The sequence below is a fragment of the Brachycentrus maculatus genome, unplaced genomic scaffold, assembly GCF_059751285.1.
Source record: "Brachycentrus maculatus isolate JH-2025_06_01 unplaced genomic scaffold, ASM5975128v1 h1tg000624l, whole genome shotgun sequence".
Lineage (NCBI taxonomy): Eukaryota > Metazoa > Arthropoda > Insecta > Trichoptera > Brachycentridae > Brachycentrus > Brachycentrus maculatus.
Window position 1 is genome coordinate 284,191 of NW_028281361.1, and position 27,937 is coordinate 312,127.

Genomic DNA, 27,937 nt, shown 5'->3' on the forward strand with positions numbered 1-27,937 from the left:
CTGATCTTTTATCTTGACCTCATAATCAATACGCCGAGACAAGTTTTTTTTCAACAAGCTACAAAAATGACATCTTTGATTTATCCGAAATATTATAATATGTTTACTAGATTTTATAGAATATTCACGAAAAATGTCCCGGATAACGGATACATACGTATATTTTTGTGAAATAAGTCTAGTTTTTATCCCATGATGGTATCGTGAACCAAGAATGGCTATGGGCAGACTATTCAAAAAAGAGGGATCGAGTTAAAATAAATAAAAACAAGATCCGCTTTGTGAGAGCACTATTTAATCGAATTTTGATCTGAATTCAAAATAATGAATAATAACAATTTTGGTAAGGGGACGCTAATACCAGATTTAAAGAGGAACCGGGGTTCGTAATAATCTCAAACAAGTGATAAAGTTTATATCACAATCTTTGTAAAACCAACAAGATGTCAATGCAAAAAGACAAAATAAATATCATCAGAAGGGTACACGCAGGTTTAAGGAAGTACAAAATCGTCATCAACTAATAAAAGGACTGATTACTTTCCGGGTTCAATAATGCCTATTAAAAGAAGCATCACAATTAAAGCTTTGAAGTGTAATTAATAAGATAAAACAATTATTTAGAAATAATTATCGTTTTTATCATTGCCTTTGTAGAAGCCATGGCAGCGGGACCTCTGCCCCAACACGGCATGGAGTTATTATAAAAACAGCTCAGTTTTAGACAATAATCAGGGCTTACAGTCAACTATATTTTACGCCATTGTTAGTCTGACAATAAGGAAGAATCGCTTATCACGCGAGATTCATTGTCCTGATTAAGTATATCCACAGGTAATTTATGCATCAATCCCAATAATATATACTTTTGATTTTTGGCAAAGGATTTAGCTAGATCTTTAGAAATATCCCCTTTAAAGTCTTCACCGTTCAGATGTCCTTTCCCCCGCCTTAGTATTTTTTCTAGATATGTTTAAATTATATTTTACCTCGAAAACAAAATTTTATTCATCTTTCATTTATCCTCGGTGGTTTAATTCTTGATCTGATGAGCCATTATTCTATTTTATTACGTTTGATGTAATATTATTATGCACATTGTACTTAGATATTTACTATGCATGCCTGCATATGGTACCTGCAAGTGTTAGTTGTTTATAATGATACAAAGATGTCAATTATAAATAATTATTCTACAGAGATTAATATGTAAATTATGGCTATCTACATAGTCAAGAAAATATAATATAACATAAGTATATAGGCAAAGCAATTTGCAGCTAGAAAAAAATCGTAAATAAAATGACTTGTAATGATTCATTATCTATAAATGTGCATTAAAACCTTCATCAATATTAACGCGACCAAGAGTGAGACCATGATTTACATCATGCACTATGCAATAAAATAAAATAATATTGTTATTTGTGACCCAACGCAGTTGAGGTTCAACAATCAGGAAATTAGTTCAAGTTTCCAAATCTAAAGCGCCAAAGGGGGTGAAATAATTAATTATTTAAAAACAAAATAATGTGATCAAGACGTACAAAAAATATCTTCCGGGAATATTGATATAAGTTTTCTACGGAAATTAAAAGTATAATTCACGAACTAATGATTTTACCTTGCATGATTTTTATCGTACTTTTTTTCAGGTAGGTACCTACTTGTTTTTCAACAAAAGGTACTTTCAAAATATACCTATTTTCCAAGAAAGCCATTCTTGCAATATATTTACACAAGCCCGTAGAAAACACGCTAATCACAATGATAATTTAAAAAGAAAAAAGTGTAGCTGATACCCAGGTTCTCGCGTATGCATGGCATTATTTCCCCAGTAAGCTAATGTGAGCCGCTTAATGACAATAATTACATATCCTAACGTGCATTTACCGATACATAAGTCAATAGTGTCCAATAGGTACTGATTAACTTTATGTGACCCACATAAAGTTTATCAAACTTGGACAGAGCATGACACGAGCTTCTAATTGCATATTTCAACAATACTTAATAACTTTTTAAAAAAACATGTCGACAAAAAAAGTAAGGTAGGTACTTAAATAAATAAAGGGCCTTCTAAAATATACGAGCCATCTAGGATGCTCTACCCAAGTTCATATTTGCATACAGCTTTTCACACCACAATCTGTGTATACACCGGAACATTGGGTTACGAAAAATACGAGCCGCTCTGGTTTTACAATTTATTTATGAATTAATTATTTATTTATTGATCGTAAGATTTCTGGTTACGAACAAAAATTCCAAAAAAAGTCTCAAAATTTCGAATTAAGAAAAAAACGGCAGTTGCTTATTTCTCGGACTGAGATCTGAGGTATCGTAGCGGAAAAAGCTCAGCTGTGCGATTACTAGCACAAGGCAAAGGAGAAGATAAGATACGAGTACATCAGAGCTGTAATGGTCAGCACGCTCGGCTACCATACTGGAGGTCCCGGGTTCGATTCCCAGGGGGGGGGGGTGATTATACAAGTGATTAAATATAATAATAATAAAACCCTTATCCGCACCCCAATGGTGCATAGGGCACTGCGTCATATAAACGCAGTGTTATCTTGATCGTTTACACATGAAGGAAAGGTGATCAGCCCTCCGCTTCAGGTACCAGTCCAGGATAATATTGAATAAATATGACAGTGAAAAAATCACTTCTATTTATTTTACCCCCCTTGGGAATTGAACCCGGGACCTCCAGAACGGTAGCCGAGCGTGCTGGCCATTACACTACGGAGGCGGACTCTAAATATAAGTGATTTTTTCACTCTTATATATATTCAATATTACCCTGGAGTGGTACCTGAAGCGGAAGGCTGATCACCTTTCCTTCGTGTGTTAATGATCAAGATAACAATGCGTTTGTATGATGCAGTGCCCTATGCACCATCGGGTGCGGATAAGGGTTTGAAAAAAACGACATCAGAGTTAGAAGAACGAAGAGTGAAGGGTCCAGTCCCTCGACCAACGAAATGTGTGCTAAATGAAGTGAGGTACAAGATTCGTGGAATAATCTCGTGTATTTTTCGTCGAATTATAAATTTATTCTAAGATGTCATATCTTAACTCCGCATAATTATATAATCCATAAATAAAACAAACCTTATTACAGGTCTTTGGTGAGACAAAAACTTGAACGGCATCAAACTTTTTTCTAGTGGATGAGTTACCTAATCTCCTTCCAAAGAATAACTCTTTTTCTTTACATAAGATTTAAGTTATTTTAATTTTGTTCTTTTGCTTTACAACCTAGAATGATTTACACTCAATTTTTCCTCATTTTTAAAGGGCTTCTATGATACAGGATAATTTTTTGGGATGGATTAATAATATTTTTTATAAAATTATTATATTGTTTCTCATATAATTATATGAAGTAAAAACTTATTTTGGTTTGTGAAATGATTTTCAAAATAATAAAAAGGTCAGTATTCTCCGTGGAAAAATATTTTTTGGAATAAAACTTGTGCGATTTGCAAAGCTTTTTATTTTTACGCATTGCAACACAGTATTTTCATACATATTCCTTTGCTTATGATTAATATATTTGCTATACAAATGATTATTTACAAAAAATACCTTTAATCAATTTTCATTTACGTAAGCATTACTAAATATTTTTTTTATTTTCAATGATATTGTTATTCAGATTATAGAAATACAATAAGAATTGGTTTTGTGGAATTGGCAAACTTGACATAACCTGGTCACATATAAATTAAAGGCTTTCGCAATTTACGCAAATGAGCGCTTATGTACGCATCTTATAAAAAAATCAAATGGCTTACAGATGTTCAAAAACAGAATAGTAAATCAAGTCGTAATCCCTGTAAAAGCATAAGACTCCCGAATTCCCTCCCCTTGCTTCATCTCAGTGAAACGTCTGTAGTAATAAATCTTGATAACAATTCTCAGGTGATAAAATAAATATTTTTGTAATTCCAAAAATTTGGATACGAACAAAACATTGTTTAGAAAAAAATCGTGAATCATATATGTAAGTACTTACGTATCTGAATTGAGATTGTAAAATTATTTTTAGTGCTTGCAGCACTCAAAATTGCTTGTCGTTTCCATAGAGAAAAACAATAATTGTGTGCGAAACAAAAATAAAAACGCGTTTGAAGTCTCGCGAACTCGGTGATATAATTTTGGTAAAGAATTAATTCGCCAATATAACAATGTCGGTGAGTATATTATTTTTATTACTTATTAAGTGCGTAATAATTATTTTGTATGTGGATGCTAGTACGCGTGCCGGAAAACAAGATAAAATGTTTTTAAGGTTATATACATTTAATTTCACCGGTTATTTACGCACATTTTTATGAAAAAAACGGCGCAGATTATTTATTTTTTAGTTTTCGTCCAAAATTTATAGATTGTTACATGTAAACTTGCTTTACGAACTTTTATTGAAGATACGGTTATTATGTTTGTTCGATATTTGATTTTCAATTTTGATGCCAAATTGTTTTACATTGACTGAAAAATATCGTTATTTTAATGACTAATTCGTTGAGTATCGACATGTTTTATGGATAAATTATTTTCTACTTCACTAAATAGTCTGTTTTATTTTATATCCTTATTCATGAAAGACTTGTATGAGTAATGAAGAACATTGTGACATATTGGACTTGGTTCTTCTTATAGATTCAAGTACAGGAGGTGCGAAACATCGCTCGTATCGAGCGTATCGGGGCTCATTCTCACATCCGAGGACTCGGGCTCGATGAAGAACTCCAACCGAGATCCATCTCCCAGGGGATGGTCGGACAGAAGCCAGCTAGAAAGGCCGCCGGGATTATCTTGCAGATGATCAAAGATGGTAAGGAACACTCAAATCTTGAATGACTACTTCCACCAAAAGTCATCCGCTCTGTATTTAGCGGTTAACAGTGTTTGGCTACAGTGCTGGAGGTCTGGCGTTAAATTCCATGGGAAAATAAACAAGTGATTTTCTACAATTTCATATTAATTTCAAAACAAAAACTAAATTTCTTTTTCTTTTTTTTGGATTATTACACCACTGTGTGTAGAATGTTTATGATACCTCTGAAAGGTGTCTAAAACATTGGCAAACAAGTTTCCACACAACCGCATAATAAACTAGGAAAAAATCAACAAGAATATGGCCATGATGTTTGAATTTGGATTAGTGTTCTAAAATATTGCTATTTCAATTAAGAGGTTTTTTAAAACTTGGCAGATTTAAAATGATCTCTTTTATGATATTCCATATTTAATAACGAATTCTATTTAGTGTCATTATAAGAACAAGAATAAAAAAAAATAGCACATTTTGAATTGTATTTCAGGAGGTGGTGGATTTTTTCTTTGTATCTGAGTCAGTTATTCTGAATTCACAACAAAAAATACCATGCCATTTTTGTGACATTTTTTTATTTCCACAGGGAAAATTGCCGGTCGTGCGATCTTACTTGCCGGGCAGCCGGGGACTGGCAAGACGGCCATCGCCATGGCACTGGCACAAGCCCTGGGACCAGATACTCCCTTCACCAGCATGGCAGGTTTGGAACTGGACTTTTTCTATGCATGCATCATTTTAAGTATAAGTGTAAAACAATAAGAAAGATAATTTAGAGGACGCGAGTCTTCCAGCGATGGAAGGCTCTTGAAAGGTCAAGACCCATCAAATAAAATTGAAGTAGAACAGTAGGATACCAAGTAACCAAGTTACACAAATCAGTTTAGGTATGCAGCTCTGAGTGCTGTAATCATTGGCGCTATTTCCTGATTATATTATTCTTCATCCATTTCCTTTCCTATATAGCAGTCATGTCCTTCACCCTAAACTTTTTCACTGGCGTCATATGTATCCCATCATATAAAATATCTTCAAGTCCATGTTTCTGCTTTACAGGTTCGGAGATTTACTCTTTAGAAATGAGCAAGACTGAAGCTCTCACGCAAGCCATCAGGAAGTCCATTGGCGTGAGGATCAAGTAAGTAGGAATCACTGCTACAAATTAAATTTCACTGTGTGAAATGCATTCATCTGAGCTTCCATAAAATGAACCTCTATTTTTTTATGTTCTCGTAATAACTAATCTTCCATATAACAAAATAATTTTATTGACCATAGACATTTTAGAATATTTGAAATATTCTCTAATTTCTATTTTTCAAAGTCGTTCCTCTAAATTTTCTGTAATATTTATTGCTTGCAGTATTTTTTGTGTTCAATACGATGGCAGTACTAAATAAATGATTTTAATCCAAGAACTTTTGCGGAGGATTGTATTACATTTTTCCATATATTTATTTCATTTAATAATAAATTATATAATATTCTCATTATGTATGAAAAGTAATCTTTTATTCCTTTGATTTACCAGCTGTGCACTGTGAATGATGTATTGTTTGGTTGACAGGGAGGAGACGGAGATGGTGGAGGGGGAAGTGGTGGAGATCCAGGTGGACCGGCCGGCCACGGGAGCCGGCCACAAGTTGGGCAAGCTGACGCTCAAGACCACCGACATGGAGACCAACTACGACATGGGCAGCAAGATGATAGACAGCTTCGTCAAGGAGAAGGTATACTACTTTCAGATTGTCATTTTTCCTACATTTGGTGTAACGCAAAGAAAGCTAGTGCGCTTTGGGAATTTCATAAGGGAAAATAAAAATTGAATATTAACACACTAATGACGGGAAAGGTATTTCTACCCGTTCAGTCGATTGATGTTTAAGGACGGGATTCCGGCCTCATTTCAATGTCAGAAAAGAAGGAATTATTTAATGTTTTTATATGAATATTCATATAAAAACATTAAATAATTCCTTCTTTTCTGACAAATATTATAAACCAATCTTTTTACTTTATGTATACAATTATCGAATCTCGTCGCCAGTGGTCTGCAGACGTAAAAAACACCCGTTTGAAATGTGTTATCTTTATAAATATTAAGTACCTTACGGGTCTCTAATTGGACTTAACATCATTAATAAAAATGTGAATGTTGTGGAACTATTTGTTTTCCAATGAAATAAAATAATACAAGTAGAATGCAGTAAACTACGAAGATGCATCTCGTAATGCAAGCAGTTGAAAGAGTTGTTCTCTATACCATTGAGTCATTGTCAAAAGATTTGCTGTGAAAAATTTCAGAATAAGTTTCCGTGAATAAGGTGCACGGAAAGAAAAACCGCCTCTGGAGATTGTCATTAAAATTTACCATAAATTAATAGCGTGAAAGTCACGTAAATATTGATAATTTGCTTGATTTTGTCTAGAATACTTTATAGGCAATGTTTAATTGATATTGAAATACATTTATTTGGTGGATTACAGATACAAGCCGGGGATGTTATTACCATAGACAAGGCTACAGGGAAGATTACCCGCTTGGGGCGAAGTTTCACCAGAGCGCGAGATTATGACGCCACGGGTAATTCACACGGCTCCCGTTACACATTGACTTACCTACAAGCTATGCGGGAAATAACTTGAATGTGTGTATTGCAGGTGCTTCTTGCAGATTTGTCCACTGCCCCGAGGGCGAGCTGCAGAAGAGGAAGGAAGTGGTCCACACGGTGACTCTACACGAGGTGGACGTTATCAATTCGCGTACCCACGGCTTCCTGGCTCTGTTCTCCGGTATGTTTCTCTCCATACATTAGAATATTGAATTTATACCAATTATCCTTTTAACCGCGTCAACTTTGTTCCTGAGGGACGTCCGTGCGCGGCGGTATTTCGGCATTTTTTAATTGATTACTTTTATCATGTATTTAAATTAAGAAAGGATTTATTTTCCTAAACAAAAACGTTTCATGGGATTCATTGTGCCTTTTTGTTACTCTATAATACATTTGTGTCTCATTATTCTTGAAATATATTGTAATTTAAACAAATAAGATCGTAACATAAACAAATCAAAGCACGCATCGTGTGTCACTCTTACCCACTGGCGATGCGCAGCATCAAGAGTGAGACAGGGTATGATTATGGCGCGGACTAATTATCGACCTCAAGAAAAATCAGGGATCTGTTCTTTTATTTATCCTTGTGATGTTACAAATTATTAGTCAGATATTTTAACAGATGTCATAAGGCCAAGGATTGACGTTTTATTTCATCCAAAGTTCCACACCATGAAAAAATCCCTCCATGTTGAACTGAGGTTCGAAACTTGGAGCAAAGTAAAACACATACGCTTATGTCAGCCGCGTATGGGGCATGTTTTGCATGCGTGGATCCGGGTTGATGAGTTATTCTAATTCTCCGAGAATTTCCATAAACTATCTTGGCCAGTGGTAATGACACTATAAGTGCCTATAGTAGACATTTCATTGTACATACAAACTGCGCTTAGGCAGTTTTCATTCGTCTTGGGCTGTACGTTTGTCTGTTCGCGCCCATCATCATGTGAAAAAACTTATAACATGTTATCTTTGAATTTTATTTTTATGATAGACAACAATAAATGTGCATCAAATTATTAAGAAGGTTCTATAGGCTGAAATGTTGAGAAAAAAAATGCAAATAAATTCCCAAATTATTTATAAACAGTAGACTGTTGGAAAAAAGTAGGGTGTATTAGCTTCCAACCAATTTATAATACCACTCTTCTGTTCCAGGTGACACCGGAGAGATAAAGTCGGAAGTGAGAGAGCAGATCAACGGGAAGGTGGCGGAGTGGAGGGAGGAAGGGAAAGCGGAAATCATTCCCGGAGTTTTGTTCATTGATGAGGTAGGATTATACTTATTATACCTCATCGCTGACCATCGGGGCGGGCTGGAGGAGGCTCTGAGGAGTTCACGCAAATCCCTTCTTAAAAATTACTTGCGATTAGCGGCACCTTTTTAAAATTAAGTAAATGAAAAAAAACACAAAAAAGTATTATTCTTTTATAAATGTATAGCAAAAAACAACGAAAGTAGTATCGAATTGTAGTTTATTTCAGCGTGTAATTATACTTGTAATATTATTCTTTAACTTTATCATGTAAAGGTATTTTGGTTTATTGTGATTGATTTTTAATTTTTTTAATTTTCATCCATAACACTAAAAGTAATACACATCATATTCCCTTGTGACTCATGCATAAGGCAGACATTTGTGACACATCATCGCAAAAACCATATCCTGAGATACATAATAAGATCTGCTCTAAAATCATATATGTATTTAACTTCATGTACAGAAAAAAGTACATTATTGCTAAGAAGCAATATCTTCCAACCAACCAAAAACAGACTAGTGATATTGGTTAAAATGTTTGATACCATATATAGCTGTTTGCAGTTAGAGGGTAGATAGTTCTTGAACATTAAGTATAAATGAGAAAGAAAAAAATCATAAATTACAATTTACTGCTGTAGAATGAATTTAATACATATTTAAGAAAATTACAAATTGATGATAATAAGGAAGGCAAAGGAAGATGGGTTGTTAGGGAGCTGTAATAATAAGTTAGTAGGTTGCCATTGTCTATATATTAGTGTGTTTCCAGGCCCACATGCTGGACATCGAGTGCTTCTCCTTCCTGAACCGCGCCCTGGAGAGTGACATGACCCCCGTGGTCATGATGGCCACCAACCGGGGCATCACTAAGATTCGGGGAACCAACTACAAGAGCCCGCACGGTAATACTCTTCTTCCCCATTTACTAAATCTAAACTTAGAATTTGCTGTAAATACTTACTGTAAATATTTATTATTTCAGGTATTCCCATCGATCTTCTGGACAGAATGATAATTGTGCCAACTTCTCCGTACACCCAAGCTGAACTTAAAGAAATACTAAATATTAGGTAAGATTCTACTCCTGCCTCCTATTCTACCTCTGTTTACTTTCCCGTGTAGCAGTCCTTCACCCTGAACGTCTTCACTAATTGCAAAATTAATATCCCATCAAATATATCTGAAAATTGGAATTGCAAGATTGATCATCCTGCTTTCATATAATCCACACTTGAATTGATACCGCCTCGTTCTATTGTAATACCCCATGACCACTTGTGTAGAGATAGAGGTCAGAGTAGGTATTATATACCAGGGGTGTTAGTTGAAGTTCGCCGGTTTTTTAAATAAAGAAAACGCTTAGTTCTCAAGGGAATCTCAATTTTTTTCATTCAAAGTATTGACCATCGGATTCTATACATTTTGCCCATCTTTGAGGCAAATCATGGATACCATTCCAAAAAAAAAATTTCCCTTTCGAGGCAAACCATTCAACGAGCCATTTTTCGACTTTTTCAAAATTGGCAAAGCTCTGCGAGTGAGTGTCCCACGATGCAAAAAGGTGATAGTCAAACGGGGCAAGGTTTGGAGAGTACGGCGGGTGCGATAATATTTCCCAATTCAATGCTTTGAGAGTGTTCTTCACCACTTTAGCTGTATGAGACGGTGCATTGGTTGCGACAATTTTCAATTTGTCTCTCGTTCATTTGGTGTGGTACCCATTTTCCATACTTTTAGATCTTTCCCATGGCTTTTAAACGTTGGAAAATTGCTCCTTGGATCACATGAAGTGTTTGGGCCAATTATTGTTGCGATTGGGTTGGGTCTTCATCCAATAACGCCTGCAATTCCTCGTCTTCGAACTTTTTCGTTGCACCAGGATGCTCATTGTCTGTTAAATCAAAATCTCCACTTTTAAATTGACGAAACCATGTCTCACATGTTCTAATCACGGGACCATGTTCACCATAAGTTTCTACCAGCAACCGATGAGCTTCAACTGCTTTTTTCTTTTGACGAAATAAGAAAAGCAACGAATGCCGCAAATGTGATTTACTTGGAACGAAACTCGACATATTCACTCAGTTAAACAACTATGACACTATTTTTTTGGCAGAATGTAACTTGTGTATTTTTGAAGGTTAATGTCCATAGAAAAATATGACAAAGATGCCGAATCGTAGAAATGTATACATATCTCTAGCGACATCTATGAGTAAAACCGGCAAACTTCAACTAACACCCCTAGTATGAATGTAAAACATAATTTTGACCTTAAAGGTGGAGACTGTCTGGAGTCATTTCGTCGTAATGTAACACGTTACGATGCGAGCATTCGTAGTTATTCAATAAATATTGAACGGCTAATGCCTTTAACATAATTAATACATATATACAGCATTTAATATAAAAATACTCTAACGAAATACTCTAATAAAGAAACAAAAAGTCTTAAAAATTAAATAAAATAACAAATAGTAAGCACTGAAAAATACACGTCTCCTTCACACACTATCAGCGAGCGGCGAGAGAAAGTGAAACACAACTTTTAAATTTATCCATTATAACATGGAGAAGAAATGCTGAGAAAGTACAGACTTCAAGGTGGGATGACAATATATTTAAAAATCTATACTTTTAAAAGCATTGGCTAACATGTGAGCCACGGAATTAGAGAGAACATGGCATAGATATAGAGAATATAGAGTTTTGCCTAGTACCTCTTCAACGCAGCTTTATTTGATTTAGGAGATTGGGGCTGTCCAAAAAATTTGTAAAAATTTTATATAGCAGGACCAAATCAGTAATTTTGTCTTTTATCACTAAGATTTATTAATTTTAGCCGCTTCATTATGCAATTATAATCCAACTCATCAATGGGGATATTTAGTTTAAAATTAATGTATCTAAGGAACTTGTGTTGTACTCTTTCTACACTGTCAGCGTTTATAGCGTAATAAGAGATCAGACTGCAGCCGTATTCCGACGTATAGTCAGTTCAGCGAGCCGAGTGCTCCATCCGAAGTCTGATGCTCGCCGCGAATGTTACGTTACAACAAAATGTGGAGGTCAGTCCCCACCCTAAGAATTTCATACACATTAGCAGTGTTCAAGTAAAATAAGTACGGCAAGTAAGTAACTATGCAACCCTGGCTGTTCTAGCCATTTCTGCTATTCTCATTTTCCTACTTACTATTTCCTCTTTAGGGAAATATAGAATGGCAAAGAATTACCATATAGTAATTATGTCCTTCTGTTTGAATTTTGTCATATCCCCTTCAATATATTTCACTTCTCTCCCCAGATCTGAAGCGCAGGACCGATCGCTTTGCCTTTGTATTATTAATGATCACCCGTCAATCTGATTTGGTACCTCTTGCACCACCGGGATGAGACTCTCCTCGGGGTCAAATAAATGACAGTTATTTTCTTTTTTTTTAAAGGTGCGAGGAAGAGGACTGCCAGATGTCCTCGGACGCACTCACCGTGCTCACCCGGATAGCCACGGAGACCTCCCTCCGCTACGCCATCCAGCTCATCACCACCGCCTCCCTCGTGGCGCGCCGGCGCAAGGCCACCGAGGTAATGTCCCACCTGACTCCGCATCATGTCGGCACATGCATCACCATTAATATGCCTTTGTACAGCTGTAGTAGTCGACTTTATGCAAGTGGGAAAGCAGAGAGTTGTGGGGTTATTAATCCGACTCCCCCACTGAGCTGGATATATTTTCTTTGTCCTTGCACGCCACAAGTTATCATGCGTTTTATTTGTAAAATAATATATTTCCACTGTTCCCATTGACAATAATTTTACAAAGAAAAACAGGTAATAAACATACGGTGGAACCTCTCATAACAAGCAAAAAACTCCCTTAACAAGTGACATTTCGCACGAGTTACAGAAAAATGGCAAGTCCCTTTTTCACGACATTCACTTGTGAGCCGGGACTTCCATGGTCAAAACAAAAAATGTTTCACTTAAGAGAAAGATTCTGGAACAAATTATGCTCACGAGAGGTTCCGCTGTACTTGTCATTATCGGCCTGTAACATTATCGACTCTGACTGGCAATGTCTCGATTGTGTGTTGTCCTTCCAGGTGGCCATGGAGGATGTGAAAAAAGTGTATTCCCTATTTCTGGACGAGCACCGATCGTCCCAGTTCCTCAAAGAGTACCAGGATGAATTTATGTTTAATGATATGGGTGAGTTATATTTATATTCAGTTACTATAATTATATTTGTATTTACAGGATAACTTCAACTTTTCACAGTGTTTTTAAATTAAAAAACAAAAGTCCGTTAATCTGACGTCATTTGAAATTTCCAATATGTTTACATAATTTTAAATCGAACATCATACCATACTCTGCAATATTAATGCTATATAGGAATACAATTATTTGAAAAACTTTTTTTTATCCCTTTCAGATGAAAAAGACAACACTTCGGCAATGGAGGTCATGAATTAAATTCCAAATTATGCGAAAGGGTGCGTTTACCTTAATTATGATTCTTTTGATGAGTATATTTCAGCAATGGAAAGCCAATAGTTAATTTGTGTATTTCCAACTATATGTAAATTCTAAGTAATATGTCTAAAATAAGTTTGTTTTAAGTATTCACTTGTTTTATTTTCGTTTCAAAACCATTGTCCCATTATCTGAAAACATTAAAATCCACCAAGTTCTCCTCTGCATATGACCATTCAAAAGAATACCTCTAGGTGATTCAATTACATTTTTCAAGGGTGACAGTTTTCAAGGTTGACAGTGAATTTCTTAATCATTGTAGCACCGTCTGTTCCTTATATGTTTCCTCACCCAATGTCTTATTTATTTCTCGGGTTGGTACTGTTTGTTGCATTAATTCCTTTTTTTTATAAGGAAAGGAAGGTAACCAGAATATTCCTTGTAAAAAGCATTTCTGCGAAAGAGGAAGGGCGGGTAATCCAAGTCTTCTTCTTCTTCAAACCCTTATCCGCACCCCAATGGTGCATAGGGCACTGCGTCATATAAACGCAGTGTTATCTTGATCGTTACCACATGAAGGAAAGGTGAGCAGCCCTCCACTTCAGGTACCAGTCCAGGGTAATATTGAATAAATATTACAGTGAAAAAATCACTTATATTTATTTGACCCTCCCCTGGGAATCAAACCCGGGATCTCCAGAACAGTAGCCGAGCGTGCTGACCATTAATTAGACTATGGAGGCGGACAGTAGCTGCCATGCTGGAGGTCCCGGGTTTGATTCCCAGGGTGGGGTGAAAATAAATACTAGTGATTTTATACTCTCATATTTATTTAATATTACCCTGGACTGGTCTCTGAAGCGCAGGAGTGACCACCTTGCCTTCATGTAAGTAACAATCAAGATAACACTGTGTCAATACGATGCAGTGCCCTATGCACCATTGGGTGCGGATAGGAGTTAGAAAAAGATTAGTGTAGTGGAATGGTTTAGGAGTAAAGTGGAACAGGTCTAAAAAAGTAAAACAAAAAAAATTCTTAAAAATATTTTATTGAATACCAATATGAAATTTAAGTAATTATTTTTTAATCTTAGCATGCTTACTTAAAAATGTAGAAGAAAAAACTATATCTTTATCACTCTCGCATAATATTATGTAGCTTTCCAATATGTAATAATAATTGTCAACGTGCACTCCAATATCACAAAAGCCTGCTTGTAAGTTTCAGCGAGTACAACAGTCAAGTTTAAATACATACATAGGTACATAAGGCCATTTAAAGTACACATTACATATTGAAGTTAGTCCCTGTGATACCCACACTCAAAATTGGCGTTATATTTGCACAAATATGGAGAAATGTAAAAACAAGACTCAATAAAAACACAAAGTTAATAATTTCCCATTGAAATTAAGAACAAAATTGTTTTCCCTAAATTAAATACATACATAATAAGTCATGTTTGATTTGAGAGTACATACTGGCAACAAATTGACTCCTAAGCATTCTACTGTAAGCCGCAAAATGCATTTAAACATATTTTTACGGGTACATTTGTACTGAGTTCACCAAGTTTCGTATCCATGAAAAAATGTAATCAGTTGAAATATAATTATTATTTTTTTAGTTGGAACTAAAGCTATAATAACATACATATAAAACCATGAAATTGTAGATTTGTGGCTAGTGATAGGAAGGGTCGATGTGTACATCTTCAATCTTGAAATGGTACATTTTTCATTTAATATATTTGACAAACTTATCTATACAGTTGGCGGGGGCATCGCTCTCGTCATATTTTTGTGCAAAGATAATTTTGTCCATGTATGAAAAATAAGTTGCATTTTTAAAATTTTCACAGATAAGTTTATAGAAGCATATAAAAACCAGTCGGGTAAAATCCATAGAAATCGTCACAACATAGAATACTACATTTTTCTGTATGGAAGTGATTTCTATGTATCGTAACATTGACTGATTCCCTCGTATTTGGCCACGTTTGTCGTATCACTTTCATATTGAAAAAATATTACAATGCTGAAAACATATTTGGCAAGATTCAAAATTTATTGAAAATGGCAAAATGGCCATCCTTCAAAATACCAAAACCAAATTTGACTATATTGGTTTTAGTTTCTATTAATTATCATTAATTTTATATCAAAGTTTTGTTCAGTTCAATCGCCTTAAAATATTGAGCAACAAAAAAAATGAAAGGAATACCAATCTGTTTTATAAGGCACACTATTTTTAAATTGGTACTAAAATCAGACGGGCATTTAAAATTAAAAATATTTCAAGCGTCACTTTTCGTTATGTGTATATAAAAATATTTTTACACGAGGCACTCAATTTACTTACGGTATTGATAGTAATGTAGCGTATGAACTAAAGCTGTGGGTCAGAGAAAAATATATCCACGCTTATTACGGCAAAACTTGGCAACGGTTGTAATTTGGGTAAGGCATTTCTTCTCGCACTCTTCTAAATTTAAAGTGGGTAACTAGACCACATAGACATTACATTATCAGTTCACGATTTCATAAAATGATGAGATTTATTTGGATTTCTTTAAAAACTATCTCCAATCACTTGTTAATATGCATTGGTATGTTTAAATTGAACTAAAACAAACATGTAGTATAGTGAATCCTGATACCTTCAAATTCAATTACACACTACACAATAATAATAGCAGACCAGGGATGGCAAATAAGGATATTATAGTATAAAACTTATTAAATAAAATAATGTATTTTGTAAATTAAACTTTCGGTTTCATGGTATGTCATTCCTTTCTATAGCAAGTATCATCCGGTGGAAATTGGAATTTTTACACAATTTGAAAAATTGGTAAAACCTTCGATAAATAAAAAAAAAATGATAATTTGACATAATACTTAGTCCAAAATTAAAAATGAAATAATCAGAAAAAGCAAAAAAGTACTTTTGAAAATGTTTTTTTTAAAAAGTTATAATTATTTCAAATAGCATTTTTTTTACTAAAATGGTGCACCATTATCTTGATAGTAAAATGAATTTGCCTTAAACTGTAGCTGCCAAGGTAACCTCTAACATTTTATTTAAACAAAAAATACACATATGCACAGTGCTATCTGATGAAAAATGTAGGCAATTAATTTTTGATACTTTTACATTTTAAAAAATATATAACACGTATAACCATCCCTGACAGAGAGAAGTATTATGTACTTAAACATCTAAAGAGCACTATGTTTAACCATGCATAATATTTTGGCATATAAAATAAATTGCATAAATTGGAGCTCCACCAATTAAATGTTTTAAATATAATTTACCTTATTAAAAAAAAAAAACTTACAACAAAAGGAACTAATGCTAAACTTTTGTTCACATTCAATCTCAAGACAAAATCGTACAAAACATAATTTAAAAGTAAAGAATCACCTGGTCCCCTCTCAAATCCAATTAACTAAATTAAGACATACATTAATATTTAATCTAAATATTAACCCTTTTATTCCGAACAAAGTATATATTTCCTCGCAAGGGGGTGGGAAAGTATAAAAACAATTATTAGATATATTATTTTATCCTAAAGGATATAAAGGGATATATGTTAAGAAAATTGATAGATTTGATTCTTAAATATTTACGATTAAATGGTTTGCTTTATAATGTATAGAAAAATATAAAATAATTGCCGAAGGATTTCAAAATGAATGAACAGCAAACAGTGGTGTCATTGAATCGTACCAATACCGGCAAAAAATTACCGTTTTTAAACAAAATGCAAAATGAAGCTAAAAAAATGTCGAGTTTATAAACAATGTAACTAAAAAAAAAGTTTAAAAAAAATAAAACACAATATGTCAATGACAAGGAAATTAAAGATGACAAAAAAAAACAAACTATTGACATTTGTTGTTTTTGGCCCGAAGTTTTCAAATCCTCGCCGAGTATGGTAGAATGGTTCGGTTACAAGTCACTAGGATCGCCGTCTGCAGCTGCACGCAGATTGAATCCAGAGATGGAGTGAAGGTTCTTATCTGGTGGACTTGAGTTTCCAGCGCAGGAAGAGGAAGGCGGAGATGCGGAGGACCACAAAGATGACGCAGAGCGCGGCGATGTCCAGCGTGTAGTCGGCGTCCAGCATGTCCAGCTCCTCCAGGGTGGTCTCCGGAGACTTGAAGTGACAGTACGCCTAGAAATTACATCTCCATTAGGTCAAAACTCTTCAATCCCAATGTGGGGGATATTCAGTACTTAAAGTATTACATATTTGGTATAATCTAAAAATTAATCTTACAAATTTCTAAGTATAAAAAGTATTTTTTTTATGAAATATTTTAGAAAAGGCCTTGTTCTATCAGTTTATTTTTTATTACTTTTTGGTGTTTAACATTGAGAGGTAAACTGGGTCCTCAATACCACAAGGGTGTTAGGGTTAACCGTCAGTACTATTATATTTTTCCGTTATCATAATTGTTTTTATTTTTTAAAGGGAAATTCATTATATGTATGTTCTCCTTTAGAAGAATATGAGAGTTTTTAAGCTGCTGAATAAATTTTATTTAGTTCAAATAGAGATCATAGAGCAAGTAGCAGTTTACAAGTAGCCTAATTTAGTACTCAGACTTAATGCCATCTGTTTTAACATAAAATCAGTCAAAGCGCAAAGACACGGAAAAGGCAGTCACCTGGAAGCACTTGAGTTTCTCTCGACCAAAAGCGTACGTGGCGAGAGCAGTTCCCTCGAAGCCGTATCTGATGTAGGAGAGGTACGTGATCCAGCGCAGGTAGATGGGGATGGCGTCGAAGGAGACGAAGAATCCCGAAAACAGCAGGAAGGGAACTGACATCACGGGAGCCAGGAACACGCCATTCTGCAAAGGAGACAGTGTTTTTACATAGTCTGGGAACAATCTTTACTTAATGCGCCGTAACTTTGTGTGGAGTCAACAGGCCGGTCAATGCTTCTGATGGTGTACTTTCTCAGTTTCGGGCATCGACCGCACTATGTTGCAATGTTGGGGGTAAGTGAATGTAGAATACCTGAACGTTCATGGCGGCGCCGACCACCAGCCCCACGCTCTGCGCCACGAAGGAGATGAGCAGACAGGCCGACAGGAACATGGAGAAGCGGAACCACTCCAGCGGCTGTGAGGTGAGCAGGTACACTATCACCACGTAGATTATGCAGAATATCGCCTGGAAGTCAATGCTCAATGTATTGAGAGAATAAAATGGTATTTCTTCATCGAATATCGTCAAGGATAAATAAATGGTCACAATGTTATCAAAATGATAATAAGGGATAATTTTTTTATATTTTTTTCAAATTAGTAAGTCATAACCTTACATTTTGATAGTTAACAAACTATAATAAAATAAAGGTCAAACATGTGTAAAGTGGCGTAAATCTCTAATATCAGCTAATAGAAAAGAAAATACACTAGATAAAATAAATTAAATATGTATTACATAAGTACGTATGGATATAAATTATCATTGAAAAACATGTTTAATATTTAACAAAGAAGGTTGCATTCACTTAGAATATTTGTCATCACATGTGATGATTGTAATTAGATGAGGGTGGGGGATGTGGATTAGGTTAATCTCTTTTTGTAATGAAATTTTGGTTAAAAGGTCAAATTTTAACAGGATTTGCGAATAGGAATATAGGAGCACTAAGATGGCTCATAAAATAGGAGAATGTTTGGTTTGGAGCCAATATAAAAGGTAATATTTTGGTCACAAGGCATATTTTATATTGGAATATGGTTAATGGGGTAAATTTACTGAATAAAATGTAAAAAAGAATGTACTTCCTTACCTGGAATGGTATATCTGACACCGTGATGGCGAGATAATACGAGCGTAACGAGTACCACCGATTGAAGTTCTCTTTTAGTAACACGGGCATTTCCAGAGGGACTGAAATCCAGACAAGAACACGTCAGTATACGAGGATGCTGGTGACCGGATCGAGGCAGCAGAAACAATAGCAAGCACTCACAGCTGAGGATAGTGATGGTCATGGAGGTGTACATGAGGAACAGCATGTTGAAGAACAGGAAGCCGAGGTTGGAGAGGACCTTGGCTCCGTCGTTGCCGATGTCGTAGTACAGCGCTCCGATCAGGAAGCCAACCAGGATGTGAGCAAACAGGCGCAGGTACATGAGAGTCTGCAACGGGACAAATCCCAGAATGACTTATTGGATTTTACACAAATAAAACAAGGTAATCGTCACACCGCTTCCTGCGGGGGTAGGCAGAAATAATAGAAAGCCACACCAATCTGTCTTTGCAAACGATCTTCGCCTTTTTCACATTATTCATACATCTCCTCATACATACCCCCCGCCGATACTTTCGACTCCTGGCCTTGTTTCTATTACCAACCACATTCACCTCACAAATTTGTTTTTCTATGAAATATGAATTACATTAATTATTTTTGTAATTTCATTGATTGACCATACATGGCTAATCAATGAATTTAGCAGAGCACTTTTTATAAAATGAGAGATTATTTTCCAATTTATTTTCTATTTAAGAAAATATAAATTAAATTTATTAAACTTATTTTTAGACCAGTTACTTTATAAAAATGAAAATGATATTCTCAGGCATTTCCTAGTATGTATGTGAAATTATTAGACAGCATCACACATGCATAAATAATACATTTAAGCTAGCTATACTCGTAGTATGAAAGTGCCCTAGTCATTGGTGCTATTCTCCTTTTCCCACCTTAGTAGGTAGGAATAGTTTCCTTCTCTATTTTTTTTCCATATAGTCATATAGCCATAAAGTTATACAGTTTATCTCTGTAGAGTTTAATGGTCAGCATGCTCGGCTACCGTTCTGGAGGTCCCGGGTTCGATTCTCAGGGGAAGGTCAAATAAATATAAGTGATTTTTTCACACTAATATTTATTCGATATTACCTTGGACCGGTAGGTACCTGAAGCGGAGGGCTGAAGGGTTAGAAAAAGAAGAATACACATTCACTATCATGTTTTAGACTTATAGACTGAATATGCTTTAAATCCTTGTACATAATAGGCAAGGAGAACTTTCAAAGGCAACTAATATATATTATTTTTTTTAAAAACACACATTGGACTTACCCAATCTCTTCTGCTGAAGAGTAGGGTCCTCTTGAGAACGACCCAGAACTGCTTGAGTTCGCTGGTGGGGTACCTCTTGGGGGACACACTGAGCCCGTCGTCCAGCAGCGCCACCCCCACGTTGTCGGGCTTCTCCATGTCCAGGGTTAGTGTCTCACCCGTTCCTGGAAAATCAAGTGCTACATTCAAAACTCCCGTATTTTCAATATAGTTTTTTAGTTATACATAGTTAATAAGGTTTTTAATAAAATGTATTTTTTTTAATGAATATAATAATTATAATTGAATGAATAGTTGGTATTTAATAATAAAAGTGAGTGGATCAAAAAACAAAGTTATTTTATTTCTCCAAATAATATAAAACTCCAATAATTCACAATTTTTCAGAAGTTTAACTCCTGGAATTTGTAACACTCTCATTTTCAATTTCATTTACCTTGTGTAATATCACTCAAAAAGTTTACGATGAATGATAAGGAATGTTATTCATAAAGTTAACCATGCTTTTAATATACAAAATATCTTAAATTTGTATTTCGTAAGTTATCTCTGTTTTTTTAAAAAAAAACCTTTTTGAGACCTAGAGTTCGTAACAATATTTTTATTTATTAATTTGATCGGCTCAAACACTGAATGAGCTCCCTGGAGTCATATTTTAGGGGCTCTGTGAATATCGAGACCTTTATATTGCTTTCATATATAAAAATATGATTGGTCTCTGTTGAGTCACCTAATATATCGAGTTTCATGAACCCCAGTGTTCAAATGCAATCAAATATATAAAAATATTGTAAATAATCAAGAGGTAAAATTAGAAATACATATATAAATTACTGGTGGACTGATATTTCAGTCTCCTAATAGGTGAAAATAAATTCAAAAGAATTCTTATTAATCCCATTTTTTTATTATATTTCCGAGAAAATTAAAAAATATAATTTGCAATAAACAAGTTGGGCGCATGACGTATGGAATCGAAAGTATAGCGGACACCGTTGCCACAAAAAACGCGCTTAGAGTGTCAGAAATGAAGACTCTAAGAAGCATATCAGGCAAGAGTCTTCGAGATAGAGTAAGAAATGCCAGGATCAGGGAAATATGCGAGATCGAAGATGTTGTTAGGTGGGGAAGGCAACGAAGGAGACAATGGTATGCGCGTGTGAGGAGAATGGAACCATCCAGACTCCCCCACATCGCACTGCACGTCCAACCCCATGGTAGACGACTCCCGGGCAAACCACTAAAGAGATGGGTCAATAGCTGGGAATCGACATCGCAGGAGGTTAATCCCTCTTAAAAACAGGCCACAAGGCCTCCAACAAGATGAAGAAGAAGAAGTTGGGCGCACCATTGTTTCCTTTGGCTATATCGTTGGCGGCGTAGGCGAGCACGTTGTTGGCGGGCACGGAGCTCTGGTCCTCGCTGCTGAACTTGTCCAGGGGCATGAGAGACATCTTGTTCTTGGCGAGCCCGTTGGTCTGCGGGTTGAGAGCGTTGTCCGCAGCGTTCTTCTTGTTGCGCTCCAGGTACTTCAGCTGGGGGAAGTTTTTGCCTTTCCTGAAATGAAATAAGGAATGATTAGAGTTCCGCACGGTCACAATCTGCGTGCCAAACACGAGAGGAGCACAGAAATTAAATGCTGATTTAAACTAACTTAACTAGAATGTTAGTTATAAGAATAAAACAATAATTCATTCAAACCCTTATCCGCACCCCAATGGTGCATAGGACACTGCATCGTATAAATGCAGTGTTATCTTGATCGTTAACACATGAAGGAAAGGTGATCAGCCCTCCGCTTCAGGTACCAGTCCAGGGTAATATTGAATAAATATTAGAGTGAAAAAATCACCTATATTTATTTGACCCTCCCCTGGGAATCGAACCCGGGACCGGGAATGGTAGCCGAGCATGCTGACCATTACACTACGGAGGCGGACAATAATTGAATATTAAAATCAAACACTGATTATTAGAGTCTACTAAATTGTATTTTATTGTTAAAACACATAAAAATGAAATTTGTGACATTTGTTTTGCCTTGTTACGGCATTTTAAAATTAGTTTGACAATACCATAACAAAGCGAAACAATTTTATGTATTTTTTTCTGATGTAATGAATTTAAGTTGTGTACTGTAAACAATAATTACTGTACCATATATAATAAAATAACAACTATGTGTATAGTTTTTACCACATTTTTATTTGACGAGTTTAATCGTCACCGACATCATCAAGCCGGTGTTGGTAACGACAAAACCCGGTCACTGGTCAAAAAAAATAAATGTGGAAAAAACTATACGGTTATTTTTTTTTTTTATATAAAATGCAGTTCCACCAAGAAATGTCAGTACAAAACTTAAAAAACAACCCTATGCACCGTTGAGTGCAGATAACGGTTAGCAACAGTTATAATAAATAAGGAAAATTCTTGAGAAAACCCGATTGGGGCAGATAATTTGTTTATCGGGTAAGGAGTGTAATATGTACCTTATATCGTGCTTTCCATTGGAGATGGCGTTGACAAGTTTGGAAGTGTTTTCGCCATATTCTCCGCAGGAGACCTCAATGATAAAGGAGGCCGGGTTGTGGTACGCCGGGCACTGTAGACCGAGACTCCCCAGCCAATCCACTGAAATAACAAACATCCTCGCTTATAAAGAATAATCGCCAAATGAAATATAGAATGTCACTTTAGATCAATATGCATACTGATCGTAACTATTATAATTTGTGAACTAAGTATTTGTTTGTTATTGGGAAAGGGAAATTAATTGCTGTTACGGTAAATAAATACTCACTTTATGAATTGTCAAAAACTTGAAAATGCACTTCTATTAATACACTAAGGACGGGAAAGGTATTTCTACCCGTTAGGTCAATTAATGCTTAAGAACAGGTAGGGTCTTTTTACTTTCTGCGCCGGCTTAATTTCATAGTCAGGAATGAAGGAATTACATATTTAATGTAAATATATTTTATATGAATATTATGTACCAATCACTTTGTTAAGGTCTTAACTATATGTACATAATTGTCAATTCTCGTTGTCAGCGGTCCGCAGGCCGTAAAAACACCTATCTTTAGTGTGTTCATATGAATTTCTAGATCAGTTTGACAACCGTGATGCCACAAAGCTAATTACATCCCGAGATAAAGACACTTGAAGTTTACAAACAATATGAAGAGCCATTTGAGGATTCAAGGGAAAGAAAATGTATTTCTGAAGTTTAAGCATTCAAACGAACAATGAAATACCATTTCATTGTTCATTTGAATCAAAGATTGGCATACGGATAGGTGTATCTGTAATACAATCAGTTAATAGTAGGAATTTTTCTATATGACCAACAATGAGAGATGTGGTTTTAACTCAATCATTAAATTTACAAAGATGAGGTGAAATTCAAGTAATGTGAGTATATGGGAGAGAAATATAAATAATAGTGGGAAGAAAAATTTCCGGCAGTTGCAGATGACCTAGTGTAGATGAATATAGCGCCTGACCACTCTGACTTGCCCGATCCCATTTACCTAAGCGTTCGGTGCTCCCCTGGTAGACGCACTGTCCCTCGGCCAGCGTGTAGAGGTGGTCGAACATCTCGAAGAGGCGCGCGGAGGGCTGGTGGATGGTGCACACGATGGTGCGCCCGCCGCGCGCGAGGGTCTTCAGCAGCGAGATGCACTGGAAGCAGGAGGAGGAGTCCAGCCCCGAGGTGGGCTCGTCGAAGAACATGATGGGCGGGTTGTTCACCAGCTCCAGCGCGATGGACAGGCGCTTCTTCTGCCCGCCCGACAGGTTGGACGTCATGGTCTTGCGGTGGTCGGCCAGGCCCAGCGTCTCCAGGATCTCTTGGGTCTAATAACCAAACAGAATTTACTTACAACATATATTTGATACTGTAAGGAATGTGGGTATGTTGGTGACACAGTCTGGAGTGGTAGCATAGTCTGGCAAGGGGCGTTCTAGATTAGTCTCTCCTAGGAAGCGGCTACTCACTTAATAACTAATATATAGAGTAAGCCAAAGTCAAAGAACTAGTAATCTTTTAATGATATTAATGATCTTCCACAACCTTACCATACAACACATACATTAAACAGTGAAAAAATTACGATAAAAATAATTTGACCATAATTTCAGTTTAAGAGTACAAAGCTGGTATTATAGAGAAACCTGCGGATTTAGCAATTTTGCACTTCTAGCCATAGAAAGTCATAACACATATTACATACCAAAATAAAACAGAAGAGAGACAACATAAAAAAGGAATAAAATAAACAAATAAAACATACCTCTATATGTTATCAAAAAAGAGTAGTCGTGTTGTTGTAGTTGAAATTAAAAATAGGTTTGAGTATAGCGTAAATATTTTATGTTTTCTGACTGTGAATTGTTGAATGGCTCTCGAGGGATTTACAAATAGAATTATAACAATTTTGTTTTAGTTTTACTAAGTAAATACCACTATTTCTTAAAATCTATTAACACGTGTTTCAATGCATTCCGCACTAACACGTGTTTCAATGCATTCTGCATTAACACGTGTTTCAATGCATTTAAACACTGAAAATGATGCGGAATGCATCAATGCACCGGTAATATCTTACATTAAAAATGTATAGATATTACCGGAATATGACTGCTGAAACAATAAATGAAAATGTTTTTTTATTTTATTTTTTTAATATTTTTGAAATGCTCAGCTGAGTAAAATCATTACATGATTTCTGAACCATAACTCTGTTGCATATAAGTTATAGATATCAGTAGAGATCTGACTCAGGATACTAATAGCCCTTCCAACGGGCATCAGTGCGGACCAGTTGCAGGTTGGTCCCAGTCAGAGCCACATGAAGCAATCTGTGAGTCGTTGACAAACTACATTATCGGGAACAAACAGGCAAATTTTCCACATAATGCAATATGAATGCTCTCTCCGTATCAATTTGAAGAAATGATAATTCTTTGATTTTTTTGGCAAAGCACCCAAAATTGAGTAATACATAATTATTATTCTATGATTATTCTTCGCATTATATAACTTTGCAATCTGTCATGACGCAGAGACAAGGCACGGTTGAAGGAAGGTGAATATGGAATAACTTACAGCTTCACTCTTCTCCTCCTTGGAGAGGGTGGAGGGCAGCTTGAGACTGGTGGCGACTGCCATGGCCTCCTCCACCGTGAGGTTGGCGTGCAGCTGGTTGTCCTGCATGATGTAGCACGACAGCTTGCGGAACTGAGACAGGTTCCTCTCCAGCCCGTTCATGGTGATGCTTCCCTCGATGCCCATAGTCCTGGCAAATTTAAAAAAAGATATAATATTCTCAATACTATTAATATTTAAAGCATTCACTTTGTGGTTAGTGATTTTTACTTATTTTTTTTTTTACAAAAATGTTAATAATATTAGTCACTCACCGAGATTTTTAACCTCGGCTCGTAACGCATGTCTGTGCTGAAAACTTAAGTGCATGTTGGTCTTCGGGTCGACCAAAATTCGCATGTGTTAAACATTTTGTGTAACTTTAAGTGTGTAAATGGTGCTATGGTGGTGAAGGGTGGTATTGTTTGCATGCTGTGGTAGTAATTGTCCTGATGAAGAGAGGGGTACGTCTCGAAACCGGTAGACATAAAAATCTCAGTGAGTGTTTATATACTAATATTAACATTTTTGTAAAAAAATAAATAAGTTAAAAAAAGACTTTACACTCTTTCTGATAAAGTAATCGCTGTATGGGACAACCATATTCTTCCTGGTAAAGTTTCATCTCGCCACACAGGGCCATATTTTACAGGTTAATATTATCCTTTCCATTTAAAAAAAATCATCAGCCATAAGGTGCGGTCCCGTGGTTAGTGTCGCAGACTTAAGTCAGAGTGCCAGCATTTGAATTCACTCTACCACAACTTAACACCTAATTTAATAACAGGCCGCTAAAGTCTACAAAATAGTATGAAATTGAAATATTTGTGTGTATAATAAGAACACATATATTTATCTTTAAAAAAAACTAATAATTTAAAAAAAAGGCATTGGCGACTTTTATTTCCCCATAGCACAAAACACCCTATCATTTTAGCTAAAAAAATAAAAATTTGTTTATAAAAAAGAGTAAAAGCTTATTGGATATGAAAAAAAACGTATAAAGTACAACATTTTTTTGTAACATGGGCTGAAAAAAGTCACCATTACGTTTGTAACTTTGTGACATTTGCCTGAATGTAGACAATATCTAGTTACCCTGACATATACAAAATATATTAAATGGTTTTTATAAATATTAAAATTTCATATTGTATAATTTATATACATATTCATATTTTTTTTTTAATCAGCCAGTATCAATGACAAGTTGATGAAACGTCGTCGTATGGCATAATGTACTTTGACCGGGAATCAGATACAGAAATAATGATACAAGCAGATACGTGCTAGTATAATAATACTCGGCATGTTCTGTGTACTGTGGGTAGATTCCAACCGACTGCAGGAAACCTTTACCCGCACTAGTCACTATGTAATTATCTCCACGGATAACAGATATACTAATGTCCATAAAATAATTACACATACTAAACATTGAGCTACCTCACCTATAAACTTATGTTTGAAGCAGCATACTGGAAGTCACATGGTAGAACACACTTAAAGACTTTTTTCTATTTTTATAATTGATTCATTTTTAAGGTTTGAAATGGCAAAAACATGCACCCTTACAACTGACGTATTTTCATTATACTTCTAAAATAATTCATATAAAAGTGTGTTTATTCCCAAAGTGGGGTTATTTTCTGAGTTAATTTTGTTGAAAAAAATTATTTTTTTCTACAGAATTAAGAAAATAGATTTTTTTTGCCATAATAGGTGCTTTTAGGATGGAACTGATGTACTTTTTCGTTAACGTGTTCCCTCTCTCTGTCTCGCACTAACTATTTTTGACACAGGGGTTAGCGCAATGGTGCCGAAAAAAAGATGCGTATCACGTACGTTCGTATGTATAGGGCGGTTAATATAATAAGTTATTATTTTCATTATCTCGCAAAATATTGAAACAAATCAATATCCTTGTAGAATTATGGTAAAATTTAAAAATACATTTTTGCATGTGTTTTTTAAAACAATCATCTTCTTCTTCCAGTAGTGCATAAGGCGGTGTATCATTTCGCATGAGTGTAAGTTGTCTCGATCGTTAATTATATGAAGCCAAAGAGATTGGTCACGGTTTCAGGTACCAGTTTCTAGGGTTATATTAAATAAATATTGGAGTAAAAAAACAACTTTATTTTGACCACCAAGGATACAATACGGGACCTATAGCGCAGTAGTCAAATGTGCCAACCACTATACAGGGGAGGCCTGTCAAATGTTCACTTATTTACAGAATATTTATGTATGTATTTTGAATATTTGTTAAACACAATCTGGTTGTTTGAAAATGTTGATGATTAGGGTGACAATATTTTATAACACTCACTTGTATCCTGTGAGAATGTTGAGGAGGGTGGACTTTCCAGCGCCAGAGGGTCCCATGATGGCAGTCAGCTCTCCCGAGCGAAGTCGCCCCGACACGCTCATCAGGATCTGCTTCACATCTGGGAATTTCA

General features: G+C 35.5%; 2 protein-coding genes and 1 long non-coding RNA gene across 3 annotated transcripts in view; 1 reads left to right on the top strand and 2 right to left on the bottom strand.

Annotated features, from left to right (window-relative positions):
* Positions 1 to 27,937, bottom strand: part of LOC148300972 (uncharacterized) — a 206,437-nt gene that overhangs the window by 51,613 nt on the left and 126,887 nt on the right. The window lies entirely within an intron of this gene.
* On the top strand, positions 4,106 to 13,351 carry rept (RuvB-like helicase 2 rept). The gene is made up of 13 exons (XM_088273993.1): positions 4,106 to 4,202; positions 4,672 to 4,846; positions 5,433 to 5,549; positions 5,903 to 5,984; positions 6,414 to 6,576; positions 7,334 to 7,430; positions 7,508 to 7,639; positions 8,623 to 8,735; positions 9,499 to 9,631; positions 9,712 to 9,799; positions 12,173 to 12,311; positions 12,830 to 12,935; positions 13,162 to 13,351. Exons 1-13 carry the CDS (start codon positions 4,197 to 4,199, stop codon positions 13,200 to 13,202), a joined length of 1,392 nt encoding a protein of 463 aa, XP_088130119.1. The 5' UTR covers positions 4,106 to 4,196; the 3' UTR covers positions 13,203 to 13,351.
* The window catches only part of LOC148300975 (ATP-binding cassette sub-family G member 4), a 53,321-nt gene continuing 39,619 nt past the window's right edge, over positions 14,236 to 27,937 (bottom strand). The window contains exons 3-13 of the mRNA XM_088273988.1: positions 27,808 to 27,925; positions 25,437 to 25,626; positions 23,860 to 24,184; positions 22,816 to 22,957; positions 21,672 to 21,880; positions 20,324 to 20,487; positions 19,208 to 19,376; positions 19,025 to 19,125; positions 18,241 to 18,396; positions 17,886 to 18,071; positions 14,236 to 17,389 (exon numbers count right to left, since the gene is read on the bottom strand). Coding sequence (XP_088130114.1) covers positions 17,231 to 17,389; positions 17,886 to 18,071; positions 18,241 to 18,396; positions 19,025 to 19,125; positions 19,208 to 19,376; positions 20,324 to 20,487; positions 21,672 to 21,880; positions 22,816 to 22,957; positions 23,860 to 24,184; positions 25,437 to 25,626; positions 27,808 to 27,925 — 1,919 coding nt within the window. The 3' untranslated portion in view covers positions 14,236 to 17,230. The remainder of the gene's footprint in view (positions 17,390 to 17,885; positions 18,072 to 18,240; positions 18,397 to 19,024; positions 19,126 to 19,207; positions 19,377 to 20,323; positions 20,488 to 21,671; positions 21,881 to 22,815; positions 22,958 to 23,859; positions 24,185 to 25,436; positions 25,627 to 27,807; positions 27,926 to 27,937) is intronic.

Coding starts and splice junctions, on each gene's coding strand:
- rept (XM_088273993.1), top strand. Junction 7,431..7,507: donor GCGAGATTATGACGCCACGG/GTAATTCACACG, acceptor TGTGTATTGCAG/GTGCTTCTTGCAGATTTGTC. Junction 9,632..9,711: donor CAACTACAAGAGCCCGCACG/GTAATACTCTTC, acceptor TTATTATTTCAG/GTATTCCCATCGATCTTCTG.